General features: G+C 37.0%; 1 protein-coding gene across 1 annotated transcript in view; it reads left to right on the top strand.

The window, feature by feature from the left end:
* The window catches only part of CUNH10orf67 (chromosome unknown C10orf67 homolog), a 92,954-nt gene extending 78,262 nt beyond the window's left edge, over positions 1-14,692 (top strand). Inside the window, exons 13-15 of the mRNA XM_053654763.1 lie at positions 4,118-4,205; positions 14,401-14,484; positions 14,571-14,692. Coding sequence (XP_053510738.1) covers positions 4,118-4,205; positions 14,401-14,484; positions 14,571-14,645 — 247 coding nt within the window. The 3' untranslated portion in view covers positions 14,646-14,692. The remainder of the gene's footprint in view (positions 1-4,117; positions 4,206-14,400; positions 14,485-14,570) is intronic.
* The last annotated feature ends 1,090 nt before the right edge of the window (positions 14,693-15,782 follow it).

Below are 15,782 nucleotides of genomic sequence, written 5' to 3'. Positions count from 1 at the left end.
CCACAAAAGACCGTAAATAGCCCAAACAGTCTTAAAAAAGAACAAAGCTGGAGGCACCATGCTTCCTGGTTTCAAACTATAGTATAAAGCTATAGTAACTAAAACAATATGGTATCAGCAGAAAAGGTATTGGCATAAAAACAGACACATAATGGAAAAGAACAGAGAACCCAGAAACAAACTCACACCTAAAGTCAATTAATTATGACAAAGGAGCCAAAAACACTTAGTAAGGAATTATTCCCTCTCAGACCCCTCCCCCACATACAGTACTATAATGCAGCCACGTGGGTTATCCCACCCAGGCAAATACCTAAGGCTCTGCCCATTATTATGTAACAGGCACACTAAGACAAAAAATATGGCCCAAATGAAAGAACACATCAAAGCTCCAGAAAAAATGCAACTAAGCAATGAAGAGATAGCTACCCTATCTAATGCAGAATTCAAACCACTACTAATCTGGATATTCACAGAAATGGTTGAGTATGGTAACAAAATAGAGGAAAAGTGAAATAAAGGAAAATGTACAGGGAACCAACAGTGTAGAGAAAGAAACCAGGAATCAAACCAACAGTTTGGAGCAAAAGGAAGAAATAAACATTCAACCAGAAAAGAATGAAAAAATAAGAATTTAAAAAAAAATTGGAGAGGCTTAGGAATCTCCAGGACAACTTTAAACATTCCAACATCTGAATCATAGTGGTGCCAGAAGGAGAAGAGGAAGAGAAGAAATTGAAAAGTTATTTGAACACATAATGAGGGAGAACTTCCCCAATCTCTCAAAGGAAATAGACTTCCAGGAAGTCCAGGAAGCTCAAAGAGTCTCAAGGAAGTTGGACCCAAGGAAGCACACAGCAAGACACATCATAATGATATTACCCAAAATTAAAGATAAGGAATGAATCTTAAAAGCAGCAAGAGAAAAAGAGACAGTTATCTACAAAGGGGTTCCCATAAGACTATCAGCTGATTTCTCAAAAGAAACCTTCTAGGCAAGAAGGGACTGGAAATAAGTATTCCAAATTATGAAAGGCTAGATCCAAGATTACTCTATGGAGAATCCAAAGAACTTATATGTGTGACCCATGGACATAAACTAAAGTGGGGAAATGATGGTGGGAGGAGAGGTATAGGGCAGAGGGGAGTAAAGGCAAGAAAAAATGGAACAATTGTAATAGCATAATAAATTAAAAAATACTTGGACTTCTGGCCAAGGTGGAGGAGTAGGTAGACACACTGTTCCTCCTGCACAACCAAAGGGACAAACAGCAATAATTTAAAAACAAAAAGCAACGAAAACTGTCAGAAAATCAAACTGTATGGAAGTCTGACAACCAAGGAGTTAAAGAAGATACATTCATCCAGACCAGTAGGAGGGGTGGAGACAGACATCTGGGCAGAGAGGACTCATGGCACAGCAGCAGCTGGCAGACCCAGTGAGGTGGTGGATTATGGAGCAGTGTTCAAGGAAGTCTGCAGCTGGCCAGCTAGGTAGCAGTGGGGCACTGGATTGCGGACTGGGTGGTCTCACGTTTGTGCACAGATAAACTGGAAGGAACACCTGGAGAGTGAGACAGACCACGCAACCCAGGGCCCCAGCACAGGGAAATAAATCTGTTCAAACCACTGATTGAAAACACCTGTGGGGATTGAGGCGGTAGCAGAAGAAACTCCCAGTCTTATAGAAGAGTTTATCGAAGAGACCCACAAAGTCATAGAACATACACAAACCCACCCACATGGGAATCAGCACCAGAAGGACTGAATTTGCTTGTGAGAAGTGGGGAAAGTGACTGAAATCCAGGCGAGAGTGGAGCAAGCACCACTGTTCCCTCTCAACCCCCTCCCCCACATAGAGTGTCAGAACACAGCAATGTGGGTTACCCCGCCCTGGGGGAATACATAAGGCTCCACCCCTCCCTATATAATATGTGCATCAAGACAAAAAAAAATGGTCCAAACTAAAGAACAGATTAAAGCAATAGAACAACTACAACTAAGCAATGAAGAGATACCCAACCTATCAGATGCACAGCTCAAAGCACTGGGGATCAGGATGCTCACAGAATTGGTTGAATATGGTCGCAAATTAGATGAAAAATGAAGGCTATGCTAAGTGAAATAAAATAAAATGTACAGGGAACCAATAGTGATGGGAGGCAAACTGGGACTCAAATCAATGGAGTGGACCAGAAGGAAGAAATATCCAATCAAAAAAGAATGAATAACAAGAATTCAAAAAAAAATGAGAAAAGGCTTAGGAACCTCCAGGACATCTTTAAATGTTCCTACATCCAAATTATAGGTGTACCAGAAGGACAAGAGGAAGAGCAACAAGTGGAAAAATTATTTGAACAAATAATGAGGAAGAACCTCCCCAATCTGGCAAAGGAAATAGACTTCCAGGAAGTCCAGGAAGCTCAGAGAGTCCCAAAGAAGCTGGACCCAAGAAGGAACATACCAAGGCACATCATAATTACATTACCCAAGATTAAAATGAAGGAGAATATCCTAGAAGCAGCAAGAGAAAAGAAGATAGTTACCTACAAAGGAGTTCCCATAAGACAGCTGATTTCTTAAAAGAAACTTTGCGTGCTAAAGGGGATTGGCAAGAAATATCCAGTCATGAAAATCAGGGACCTACAGCCAAGATCGCTCTACCCAGCAAAGCTATTGGTTAGAATTAAAGGGCAGATAAAGGGCTTCTCAAACAGGAAAAACTAAAGGAGTTAATCATCACCAAACAATTACTATATGAAATGTTGAAGGGACTTATTTAAGAAAAAGAAGAAGATCAAACAATGAACAATAAAATGGCAACGAATACATCTGTATCAACTGATTTTTTTTAAAAAAACTAAGCAAACAAAAATAAAATCATGTATATGGAGAACATTCTGACAGTTTCCAGATGAGAGGGATTTATGGGTGAATGAGCGAAGAGGTGAGGGGATAAAGAAGTACAAATAGGTAGAATAGCCATGGGGATGTAAAGTACAGTATAGGAAATAGAGTAGCCAAAGAACCTATGCATGACATGAACTAAGAGGGGGTATTGCCAGAGGGAATGGGGGGTGCTTGGTGGAGGGGGACAAAGGGGAAAATTGGGACAAATTTAATAGCATAATCAATAAAATATATTTTAAAAAAGAAATATTAACTAATAAAAGGTGGTTAACTATTGAAGGAAGTAAAGAGAACTTCAGGACTAGAGGAGTAACATAATGTATGAAGCAGCTTCTACCTCTAGGGCTGAAGAAGTGTTCTCTCCAAAAGGCTGAGATTCAGGCCTCTTACAGGTATACCTGTGGCCCATGAAAGGTGAAAAAGTTCACTGAGGCATTGTCAGACAGCCTGGTGAGCAGGAAATTATCAGCTTTTTGGTTTTAGTCACCCTTGTAGCTACGTAGTGCTACCTCATTATGGTTTTGATCCATGAAACATACATCTAATCTCGCCTTAGAGCCACCTCTGTGACTGAATGCTATAATTGTTTTGTTTCTTCCTACTTGCTAAACAAAGGTTGACCAGCATACTCTTGGCTTTCTCTGCAAAACATGCTTTCCTGAGAGTGAATCTCCTAATTTTAGCATTATTTGCAATATAGATAGATTTGAGAATTTCCCCAATTTTTCATGTATTTGTTGTGCTTTGATATATTGTAATCATTATTTTTGATGCTTAATTTCTCCAATCTTAAAGTTAATTGGGGCTCATTAAAGTTGAATAGTGTACTTTTGACATAATCTTTGATGACTACCTTAACAATAGAATGTCCTAGGCTTATCTTGTAAATTTATTGCTTTAGTTCTAGAAACAGCCATTTCTGAAAGATGTCCTGGTTCATTTCATGGAGAAATGTCTTTAAACCATAGTCTCAGCCCTTGGGGTGCTCATTGATACCATGTTGCCATTGTTCCTGTGCCCTTCAGGGCTGAAAAATATGTAATTTTAAAAATGAAAGAAGAAACAAGTTCATATTCATATTTTAAAGTGTTTACTTGTTTTTTCTCTTACACTGAAAATTCTAGTTCTTAACCATATGAGCATCATACTGATTTGCTCTATCCTATGATTTCTATACATTCAAATTTTACAATTGCTTTTATTTCAGCTTTCATGCCCTTAAGAATGAGATGTTTACCAGGCACACATTGTTTCGTCAGTTTGCAGTGCTTGCTGATACATCCTTCAATTATGTTGTAAGTACAAATGATATTTAGGTGCACTTTCTTTGATATCTGCACATGTCTGTCTTTATTTAACATTTATTGAACTCCTGCTTTTACAGGCTCTAGAGATAGTACATGACAGTCACTCTGGTGGATAGTGAGAGCATGAGACTAGTGCCAGGACCCAAATAACTCAATCTGGTGTGAGTTATATATAAATGCATAAACAAATTGTTACAATGTTATGTGGTTGAGCTACAGTAGAGGCAAGTAAAAATTTCAGAAGAGGGATTACTCATTCTAGCTGGGAAGAAACTATCAGTCTGACCATTTGTGGGCATAGATGGAATGTTAGGAAAAATCAATGCTCCAGAAGCCAGTTGTTACCAAAGGAAAAAAAGAGATTAAAGAGTCTGTCCCTGGGGATGGCTTTGGGTAGTATGCACATTTTGATGATGTTGCTTCTTCCAGTCTATGAACGTGGTATATGCTTCCATTTATTTCTGTCTTCCTTAATTTCCTTCTTCATTGTTGTGTATTTCTGAGTACAGGTCTCTTACCTCCTTGGTTAGGATTATCCCTATGTGCATTATTTTTCTTGTTACTATAGGAAATGGTATTTTCCCCCTCATTTCTGTTTCTGATATTTCATTGTCAGTGTACAAAAATGCCTTTGATTTCTGAATATGGATTTTGTATCCCACTGTTTTGCCAAATTCCCTTATTATGTTGTGTAGTTTTTTGGTGGAGTTTATAGGGTTGTTTATGTACACTATCATATCATCTGCAAACAATGACGGTTTTACATCCTCCTTTCCAATTTGGATGTCTTTTATTTCTTTTTCTTATCTGATTGCTGTGGCTAGGACTTCCAATACTATGTTGAATAGAAGTGATGAAAGTGGACATCCTTGTCTTGCTCCTGATCTTAATGGGAAAGCTTTTAGTTTTTGTTGAGTATTATATTAGTTGTAGGTTTTTCATATATTGCTTTTATTATTTTGAGGTATGCTCCCTCTACTTACACTTTGCTGAGTATTTTTATCATAAATGAGTGTTGTACCTTATCAAATGCTTTTTCCACATCTATTGATATAATCATGTGATTTTTGTCTTTTGTTTAAATGATGTATTACATTGATTAATTGTGAATATTATGCAATCTTTGCATCCCTGGGATGAATCCCACTTGATCATGGTTGCCATGATCCTCAATAGTACTTTGTTGAGGATTTTAGCATCTGTGTTTATCAGTGACATTGGCCTATAGTTTTCTTCCTTTGTTGTGTCTTTGTCTAGTTTGGGATTGGGATGATGCTGGCCTCATAAAAAGAGTTTGATAGTATTCCCTCTTCTTGGATTTTTTTTGAATAGTCTGAGAAGTATCGGTGTTAGCTCTTCCTTAAATGTTTTGTAAAATTCTCCTGTGAAACTATCCATTCCAGGGCTTTTATGTGCCAAGAGTTTTTTTATTACTGCTTCAGCTTCACCAGCTATTATTCGTCTATTTAGGCTTTCTGTTGCTTGGTTCAGTTTTGGAAGATTGTATTTTTCTAGAAATTTGTGCATTTTACCCTGATTTTCAAATTTCTGGGCATATAATTGTTCATAGTAGTTTCTTACAGTCCTTTGTATTTCTGTGGTTTCAATTGTAACTTCTCCTCTTTCATTTCTGATTTTATTTACTTGGGTCCTCTCTCTTTTTTTCTTGATGAATCTGGTTAAAGGCCTGTTGATTTTGTATATCTTTTCAAAGAACCAGTTCCTGGATTTCTTGATCCTTCGAATTGTTCTTTTAGTCTCTATGTCATGTAATTCTGCTCTTATCTTGATTTTTCCTTCTTTCTACTTGCTCTGGGCTTTCTTTGTTGTTTTTCCTCCAATTCTGGTAGCTGTAGGATTAGGTTGTTTATTTGAAATGTTTCTATTTTTTTATTTTTAATTTTATTTAATTATTTTTCAAGTACAGCTTTCTGTCTATTTCTCCCATCCCAGCCCCCCACCTCCCTCCCATTTCCACCCCCCTTAGTTATTGTCCCTGTGTACTTTATACTTGTTCCTCTAAATCCCTCCCCTTTCTTCCCTTAATTCCCTCCCCTCTCCCTTCTGGTCACTGTCCCCCTGTGTCTTTGTTTTTATTTTGCTTGCTTGTTTGTTTTATTGTTTAGCTTCCTCTTAAAGGTGAGATCATATGGTATTTGTCTTTTAACACTTGGCTTATTTCACTCAGCATAATGCTTTCCAGTTCCATCCATGCTGTTGCAAAGGGTAGTAGCTCTTTCTTTCTCTCTGCTGCATAGAATTCCATTGTGTATATGTACCATAATTTTTTGATCCATTCATTTACTGATGGGCACCTAGGTTGCTTCCAACTCTTGGCTATTGTAAATTGTGCTGCTATGAACGTTGTGGTGCATAGGTTCTTTGAGATTTGTGTTTTAGGGTTCTTAGGATATAATCCTAGCAGTGGAATTGCTGGGTCAAAAGGCAGGTCGATTTTTATTTTTCTGAGAAAATTCCATACTGTTTTCCATAATGGTTGTACCAGTCTACAAGACCAGTGTAATCAAAACAGCCTGGTACTGGCATAAAAACAGGCACATAGACCAATGGAACAGAACAGAGGGCCCAGAAATCAACCCAACTCTCTACAGTCAGTTAATATTCCACAAAGGGGGCAGTAACATAAAATGGAGTAAAGATAGCCTCTTCAACAAATGGTGTTGGGAGAACTGGACAGCTACGTGCAAAAAAATGAAACTTGAGCACCGACTTACACCATACACCAAAATAAATTCAAGGTGGATAAAAGACTTAAATATAAGCCATGAAACCATTAAAGTCCTAGAGGAGGACATAGGCAGGAAAATCTCAGATATTTCACACAGCAACATATTTACTGATATCTCCCCTAGAGCAAGGAATATAAAGGAAAGAATAAACAAATGGAATCTCATCAAAATTAAAACCTTTGCACGGCTAGAGAAGACAGTATTAAAATAAGAAGAGATCCAACTGTATGGGAAAACATATTTGCTAATGATACCTCAGACAAAGGTTTAATCTCCAAAATATACAAAGAACTCACACAACTGCATTCTAAGAAGACAACTAACCCAATTAAAAAATGGGCAAAGGACTTGAACAGACACTTCTCCAAGGAGGATATACAGAAGATCCAGAGACACATGAAAAGATGCTCAATATCACAAGCCATCAGAGAGATGCAAATTAAAACCACAATGAGATACCACTTTACACCGAAGATGCTCAATATCACTAGCCATCAGAGAGATGCAAATTAAAACCACAATGAGATACCACTTTACACCGAAGATGCTCAATATCACTAGCCATCAGAGAGATGCAAATTAAAACCACAAGGAGATACCACTTTACACCAGTCAGGATGGCTATCATAAACAAAGCAACAAACAACAAATGTGGGGAAAACAGGACCCTAGTTCACTGTTGGTGGGATTGAAATGTTTCTATTTTGTTTAGGTAGGCCTGTATTGCTATGAACTTCCCTCTCAAGACTGCCTTTGCTGTGTCCCATAGGTTTTGGACTGTTGTGTGTTCATTTTCACTTGTTTCCAGAAACTTTTTGATTTCTTCCTTGATATCATTATTAAACCATTCATTGTTTAATCACAGGCTATTTGGTTTCCATGAGTTTGAATATTCTTGTATATATTTTTTGAGGTTGGTTTCTAGTTTCAAGCCCTTGTGGTCTGAGAAAATGCTTGGTATGATTTCAATTATTTTGAATTTGTTGAGGCTTGTTTTGCTCTATCATGTAGTCTATCTTTGAAAATGTTCCATATGTATTTGAAAAGGATGTGTATTTTGCTTCTTTGGGATAAAAGTTTTTACATATAGCAGTTAAGTCCATTTGATCTGATACATCACTCAGTTTCATAATATCCTTGTTGACATTTTGTTTGGATGATCTATCCATTGTTGACAGTTGGGTGTTAAAATCCCCTACTGTAATTGTGTTGCTGTCTATACCTTTCTTGAAGTCCTCCAAGAATTTCCTTATATATTTGGGTGCTTCTATGTTGGGTGCATATAAATTTACAATATTTATGTCTTTCTGATGGATTCTTCCTTTGAATAATATGAAGTGTCCTTCTGTTTCTTTTTTTATGGCTTTTGTTTTGAAGTATATTTTGTCAGATATAATATTGCTACCCTGGCTTTTTTTTCCTGTCCATTTGCTTAGAATATTTTTTTCAAACCCTTAGATTTTGGTCTGTGTAGCTCTTTTGTTCTAAGGTGGGTCTCTTAGAACAAAAGACCCACCTTAGAACAGCATATGTGTGGGTCATGTTTTCTTATTCATTCTGCTACCCTATGTATTTTGATTGGAGCATTTAACCTATTCACATTTAAGGTTATTGTTGATAGGTACTTATTCATTGCCATTTTACTCCCTTTGTACTTCTGTTCCCTTCTCTCTCACTGTTTTTCTTCCCCTTCTTGAAGCAGTCTGTTTAACATATCTTGCAATGCTGGTTTAGTGAAGGTGTATTCTTTTAGCCTTCTTTTGTGTAGGAAGCTCCCTTTTTCAATTTCCATTTTAATTGAGAACCTTGCTAGATAGAGTAATCTCAGTTCCAGGTCTTTGCTTTTCATTACTTGGAATATGTCTTGCCATTCTCTTCTGATTTGTAATATTTTTGCTGAGAAGCCAGCTGCTAGCCTTACTGGGGATCCCTTGTATGTTACTTCTTGTTTCTCCCATGGTGTCTTTAAGATTCTCTCTTTCACTTGGAAGTTTGCCATTTTAATTATGATGTGTCTTGAAGTGGGCCTCTTTGGGTTCCTCTTGATTGGGACTCTCTGTGTTTCCTGGATTTGCATGACTTTTTCTCTCATCAAATTAGGGAGGTTTTCCATCATTACTTTTTCAAACAGGTTATATGTTCCTTGCTCCTCTTTTTATCCTGCTGGTGTCCCTATTATATGGATATTATTCCATTTCATGTTCTCCTGCATTTTCCTTAACCCCTTTTCATTCTTTTTAAATCTTTTTTCCTTTTCTTGCCCTTTCTGGAAGTTTTTTTCTACCTTGCCCTCCAGCTCACTGATTTGATCCTGTTTCATTTAGCCTGATTTTGATTCCTTCTACTGCATTCTTAAATTCAGAAATTATATTCTTCACTGTCTCTTGGCTTTGGCTGATTGGTTCTATGTCTTTTTTTATGTTGACATAGTGTGCTGTAAGTTCCTCATAGCTTCCCTGTATTTTTTGGTAATCCTCACTGAGCTCATTGAGTGTTTTTATAACAACTATTTTGAACTCAGTGTCTAACAGTTGACTTGTCTCTCTTTCATTTGGCACTCTTTCTGGGGATTCTTTCTTTCCTTTCAATTGGGGGTTGTTTCTTTGTCTTCCCATTATTTTTGAGACACTTCTTGTTTGCTTCTTAAATTGATCTGTTTTGACTTCCTGACTTGTGGTGTGAAATTCCTTGGTAAGAGACCTGTAAGAGTCAGTGGTGCAGTCTCTTTGATCTCCTGAGCCTGATGCCCTTGGGATACCCTTTATGCCTTTTATGCTGGTTCTCTGAATGTAATTGGGTTTTGACTGTTGTTGGATCCTTCTCTGGTGGGTCCTTCCCTCCAGATGGTTGACTGAGAGTCACTCTACCCACCACATCTTGTGTGCTCTTGTGCAGGTGCTGCCAGAACAATACCACAAAGCCTAGGAAACAAGCCCACGCCTGAAAAAATAACTCTCCCAACAATCCCACTATCAACAGCAAAGAAGCCAGTATTAACAAGGATGTAACAAGATTAAGACTATTATAAGAAAGGAGAGCAGATATGAGATGACCTACTGAATGAAAAGTGATTTTGAGAGGGTAGATAAGATTTGGGAGTTGAAGCAGTGGGAAGAGAGAAGGTAAAAATTACATCATGAATAAAAAAGGGAATGAAGAATGTGGAAAGGAGTATGAGAAGAGAAGCATATAGTATTAGGTTTAAACAGAAATTAAAATAAAGTGAGAGAAAGAAAAAGGAAGGAAAAATAGTAACTAATTAATAAAAATTTGGGAGCCAAATTTGGGAGAAAGATCCACTACAATACTATCAACAGTAAATGAGCTAAAATTAATATAGGTGGAATGGGAGTGAGAGGAAAAAAGAAACAAAAGTCTAAGAGAAGTTTAGAGAAATAGGATGTGATTTTGAAATGATAGAGAGAGGGGAAATACTAAGGATGAGGAACAAAAACCAGGCTAAACAGGGGAAAATTCAAATTTGGAATGTAAGGAAAAAGAAAAAAAAGTGATTAAAGACAAAGAAAAGGGCAGGATGAAAGAGAAATAGAAGAAAGGCAAAAGAGAAAGAAACAGTCTAAGATTGCAAAATTAAAATTTCAGGTAAAAAAGAGTAGGAGAGGGGATCAGTAAAATTTGATATTTGAAATACAGATATTTCAAATATTAAATTTTATATTTGAAATTAATGAAGATCTAGACATAAAATTGATAAAACAATACAATAACAACTACCCCACCCACAACCAACTAGCAAAGATTGTTAAAGGTGGAGAGAGAGCATGAGTATTTTTAGAACAGGTAAAAGGATGTGAGATGACTCTTGACAAGAAAATTGGTTTCGTGTGTCTGGACGGGAGAGAAATAATAAGGCTGCAGAATAGAAACAAGTTGTACCAATAGATAAAACAAAATCTGAAATGAAAATAATGTGAGGCAAGAGGAAGGTAAAATGGGCTAAGAGGATGGAAGAGCAAAATATGTGATTTGAATACACTATAGTATAAAACCTAGTGACTTAATATGTACAAACTTGCTGGACAAGAAATGAATGTTAAAAAGCAACACAGGAAAGAAAATATCACAGATCATGGAGAAGACTACAGTGGATCTCGTCTCAATAACCTCTGTATTTACCACTGTTTTTTACTTTCTGTATCTGCCTGTGGTGATGCCAGGTATTGACCCCATCTGACCTTAGGCAGCCTATTTTATATGTCCAGTAATCTGCTGTCCTTGGCTGTCTCCTTCTGTTGTTAATCTACTCATTCTGCACTCAGCAGTCAGGTTTAAGCATGTAGGGGAGGGCCAAATCCCTCCTGTGGTGGGGGCTATTGTTTCCCCTCAGGCTCTTGCTGCTCAGAGGGGAATGGTCTGCCTGAACACCAGGGCTGCTGCCATCAGAAGGATGAGTCAGCCCCAGGATGCCAGCGTCTGTTCTCTCAGTCATCTGCCCAGAGCTTCAGTCCTTAGTCTCTCCTCAAGTATTGCCAGCTCACTCTGCTCTCGCCTTTGCCAGAGCCCAGGGTAAGTGGCTGCAAATAAAAATTTGTGTTGTCTCCATCATCTGTCTCTGCATCTCTGCAACTTTTTTTGGTAGTTGTTATATGTGTACTTTTTGAGCTCTGGTGCTCTAGGCTGAGTATCCTGGCTTAAGGTTTAGACCCCATTCTTCTCAGAAGGATCTAACCAGCTGCTTCATTATCCCTCCTGCATTGCCACTTGTGGGTAACCAGCCAGCCCCCCTCAAGTCTCTGCTAGACTCTGTACCAGATAGATTGTGCCAAAGCTAATTCTTCTGTCTGTCAGAGGTTATATGGCTTCTCTCTTGCTATTGTTTAGTTGTTTGTTCTGAGTGGTTTCTCCAAAATTGAGTTGTAATTCCAGAATGTCTCTGGGAGGAGGTAAGTATGACATCCATTCACTTTTCTGCCACCTTCTCCAAGCTTTCCACCTGAAACTTTCTAAAAAAATATTTTGTTTATTTATCTTTAGAGAGTAAGGGAAGGAGAGAAATGTCAATGTATGGTTGCCTTTTGTGTGTCCCCTGCTGGGAACTGGCCTGCAACCCAGGCATGTGCCCTGACTGGGAATTGAACCATAATCCTTTGGTTTGCAGGCCTGTGCTCAATCTACTGAGCTACACCAGCCAGGGATCCACTCGAAACATTCAAGTGAAGTAATCCTTAGTTTAGATATGTAATCAGTTGGGCAAGTAAAATATTGGAAGACCCATGAGAATTCTATGCTACTCAATATCAGGCTTCTTTTAGGATTGTCTGGTAAGTTTTTTCTGGTCCAAATTTCAATTGCCCAGGCTTTATGACACAAACTTCCAAATCTCAAAATTATACCATGGGGATGTAAAGAGCAACATAGGGTATATAGTTAATAACGTAATAACTATGTATGGTGCCAGGTAAATACTAGGAATATAAGGGGGAACATTTTGTAAAGCACATGATGGTCTAACCACTGTGTTCTATATGAAACTAATGCAAAATAATATTGAATGTAAACTATAACTGAAAAAAATTTAATCTCAAAATTATGCCAGTTCAAGCACATTAATAGATCCAGTCTTTCTTTTAAGAAACATCTTGACCTTGCCCCCAGATATTTATGTAATCTGCCTTCCTATGGAGGTGATGTGGTTCTCTGTCTGCTTTAGAATACACCTATGTGCCACTGCTTATCTGGGGTTCAGGCTCCTGAATCCTATACAAATTCACACAGTATGTAGGCACTTCAGACACTCATCAGAGTTGATAGCAAATATTTAAGAAAAATAATGAAAAGAACAAAGGAGAAAAAGTGATGAGTGAGTGTAGTTTGGCTACACTAACATCTTCCCTTGGTTCCCTATACTCTAGTCACTCATCCACTCCACAAATATTTATTGAGCACAAGCACCATGATCTGCACTGGGAATAAGGTAGTGCACATGACAAATATGGCTCCTTCCTTTATAGACTATAATATAAATTCCATGAGATTATGGAATGGTCTGTTTTATAAAATGTTTCACTCACAGAGATTAGAATATTGCCTGATCTACAATGTCAAAAAGACAGACATTAATAAGGAAACATCAGACTTTAAAGTATATATTGGAATAAGTGCAATGAAAAAATTATTTAGTATTTTCTTAATACTGAAGTATATTTTGTATATGATAAAATGAACAAATATTAGGTATACTATTTGAAGAGTTTTTTTTCTGTGTAACCATCACCTAAATGAAAGCCTGGAACATTTCCACCATCCCTAAAGTCTCCTCATGTCCCTTTTCAGACAATAGCTCACCCAGATTCTTATGCCAAACATTTGGTCTGGTTTCTATCACTACAGGTTAGTTTTGCCTGTCCTTAAAATTTATGTAGATATGATCAGACATTATGTAGTCTTTTATACCTGGCTATTTTACTCAGCAGAGTGCTTTTAAGATTCATCCATGCTATTATGTGTACCTGTAGCAATTGTTTCTTTGTATTGCTCAATAGTAATCTATTGAGTGAATAAACCATAATTTGTTTACCTATTTTCCTCTTGATGGATACTTGAGCTGTTTCTAGCTAAGGGCTATTTTGAAAAATAAATGCTATAAACATTCTTGTACAAGTCATTTGGGGAAATATGTTTTTAGTAACTCTCGGGCTGGAACTTAAGAATGTGTATGTTTAGCTTTATAAGAAATTGCCAACATTCCAAAGTAATTGTATCATTTTACTGTCCCACCAGCAATATTTGAGAGTTTCTATTGCTCCATGTTGGTGCCACCTTGATATTGCCAATTTTCAAATTTTAGCCATGCTAACATACTATCTCACTGAAGTTTTTACTTGTATTTCCCTGATAATTAATGATATTGACCATCTTTTTGTGTGCTTGTTGGCCATTCTTAGATCTTCTTTTCTGAAGGGACTATTCAAGACTTTTGTGTAAATGTATTAAAATATGCATAACATAAAATTTACCATGTTAAACATTTTTATGTATACAGCTCAATAATTTTAAGAACATTGAGATGTTGTGAAACAAATCACCAGAATCCATTTTTTTTCCGGTAAAACTGGACTCTGTACCCATTAAACAACAACTCTCCTCTTTCCTAAGCTCCACGGGCCCTTCTTTTGCCTCTGTTCTAAATAAACTTTTTCTTTTAGTTTGAAAATATTTAATTCTACCTCCACCAATTTGTCTAGTTTTAATTATTATTGAGTTTTTAAGATTTTTCTTGAATTTTCTCTCAAGTAGCCTTAAAAGGAAAAGGTCTATTCCATGGGTTTTAAAGGAAAAGACTTCCCCAGACATATTTAAGTAAATAGGTTTTGATATCTTGGTTAACTAAGTGCTGAAAAACATTCTACAATTATTTGATTTGAACATTATTTGCCCTTGAAAATGTAGTACATATCTTTTGTGTCTTTCAGAAACTAAAACCTGTATTTGTGCACTCTAAAATGAACTTCGTGATGGATTCTACATCTACTGGAACTGATAATCCTGCTTCTTTGGTAGGTAGATTATTTCCCCCCATTAAACATTTAACCAGTCAATATTATTCATCCTCAGTAATGAAACTTTCTGGTTTAATCTACAGATACACGGCAAGTACTTGGACACAGGCAGTGATCAGAAATCCTTTCTGCCTTCATTAAAAGATAAGAATATTTGATGTTGGAAAAGAGGTTCAAACACAGAATGAATAGGTACTCAGTCTAGAATAACATTGCTTTTCTTTCTTATCCCAGTGTTTGGTATTCTGAATGAATGTATGACTTTTTTCAGACAATTTATAAAACTGATACACAGATATGCCAAATAAAAGAATGTTGATACATATTTCTGAATATTGATTGCTGTTAATAGAAAAATAATTTAGACATATTTTAAAACTAGAGACTATCTCAAATGGTATCCTTTTTCTTTTCTATTATTTAAACTGCCCCGTAACCTGATTCTCCTGTTAAATTCCTATTTTTTTAACTTAATAATTAGGAAAAACATATCACTATTTCTAGCATATTTTATCTCCCCTCGATCCTTACAGGGTTTTAATTGGAGTCTTTTGCAAATGGAAGTATGTTTTATCCATCAGTTTCTGTAAGTCTTTGTGGGTACAACCACACTTCCTTTTATTTAAACTTCAAAACCAAAATGCGAACCCTACTTAGTCACCTCTTTCTTTAATTGTCTATGTTATAAGCAGTCCAGCTGAGGGTGTTGAGTGGCAGGATGATTAAGTAAAATTTTAAAAATCCATCATTTAAAGCCCTGGCTGGTGTAGCTCAGTGGATTGAGCACGGGCCTGCGAACCAGACAATCGCGGTTCGATTCCCAGTCAGGGCACATGCCAGGGCTGCAGGCAGGTTCCCTGCAGGCCAGTTCCCAGCAGGGGACGCACGAAAGGCAACCATACATTGATGTTTCTCTCCCTCTCTCCTTCCCTTCCCCTCTAAAGATAAATAAATAAAATCTTTAAAAAAAATCCATCATTTAAAGCTATTAGTGGGCTCTACTAAGCAAGTTGGATTAACAAAATATGACATTATTAGTCTGAATTATTATTATTGAGGATAACCCCAAAGGGTGTCAATAATTTTTATTTTTCATGTCTGGGAATGTTTAAAAGTAGATTTTTATAGTAAATCTTTAATGCCTGGGAGAATTGTGTGATAAGATTTTAAATGCTGGACCCTAATTTTAAAATCTTCTGCTCTTTGAAAGCTCAATGAATCTTCAGCACCGAGAAACCTCTTTCTTGGCTTCCATGCAATGGAGAAGCTCTTTCTGTAGTGCTTACGTGTATCAG

Source organism: Artibeus jamaicensis, unplaced genomic scaffold (genome assembly GCF_021234435.1).
Source record: "Artibeus jamaicensis isolate MK-2021 breed Jamaican fruit bat unplaced genomic scaffold, CSHL_Jam_final contig_867, whole genome shotgun sequence".
In the NCBI taxonomy this organism is placed as follows: Eukaryota; Metazoa; Chordata; class Mammalia; order Chiroptera; family Phyllostomidae; genus Artibeus; species Artibeus jamaicensis.
The sequence above is the reverse complement of the archived record's forward strand: the minus strand, read 5'-3'. Positions and strand labels throughout refer to the sequence as shown.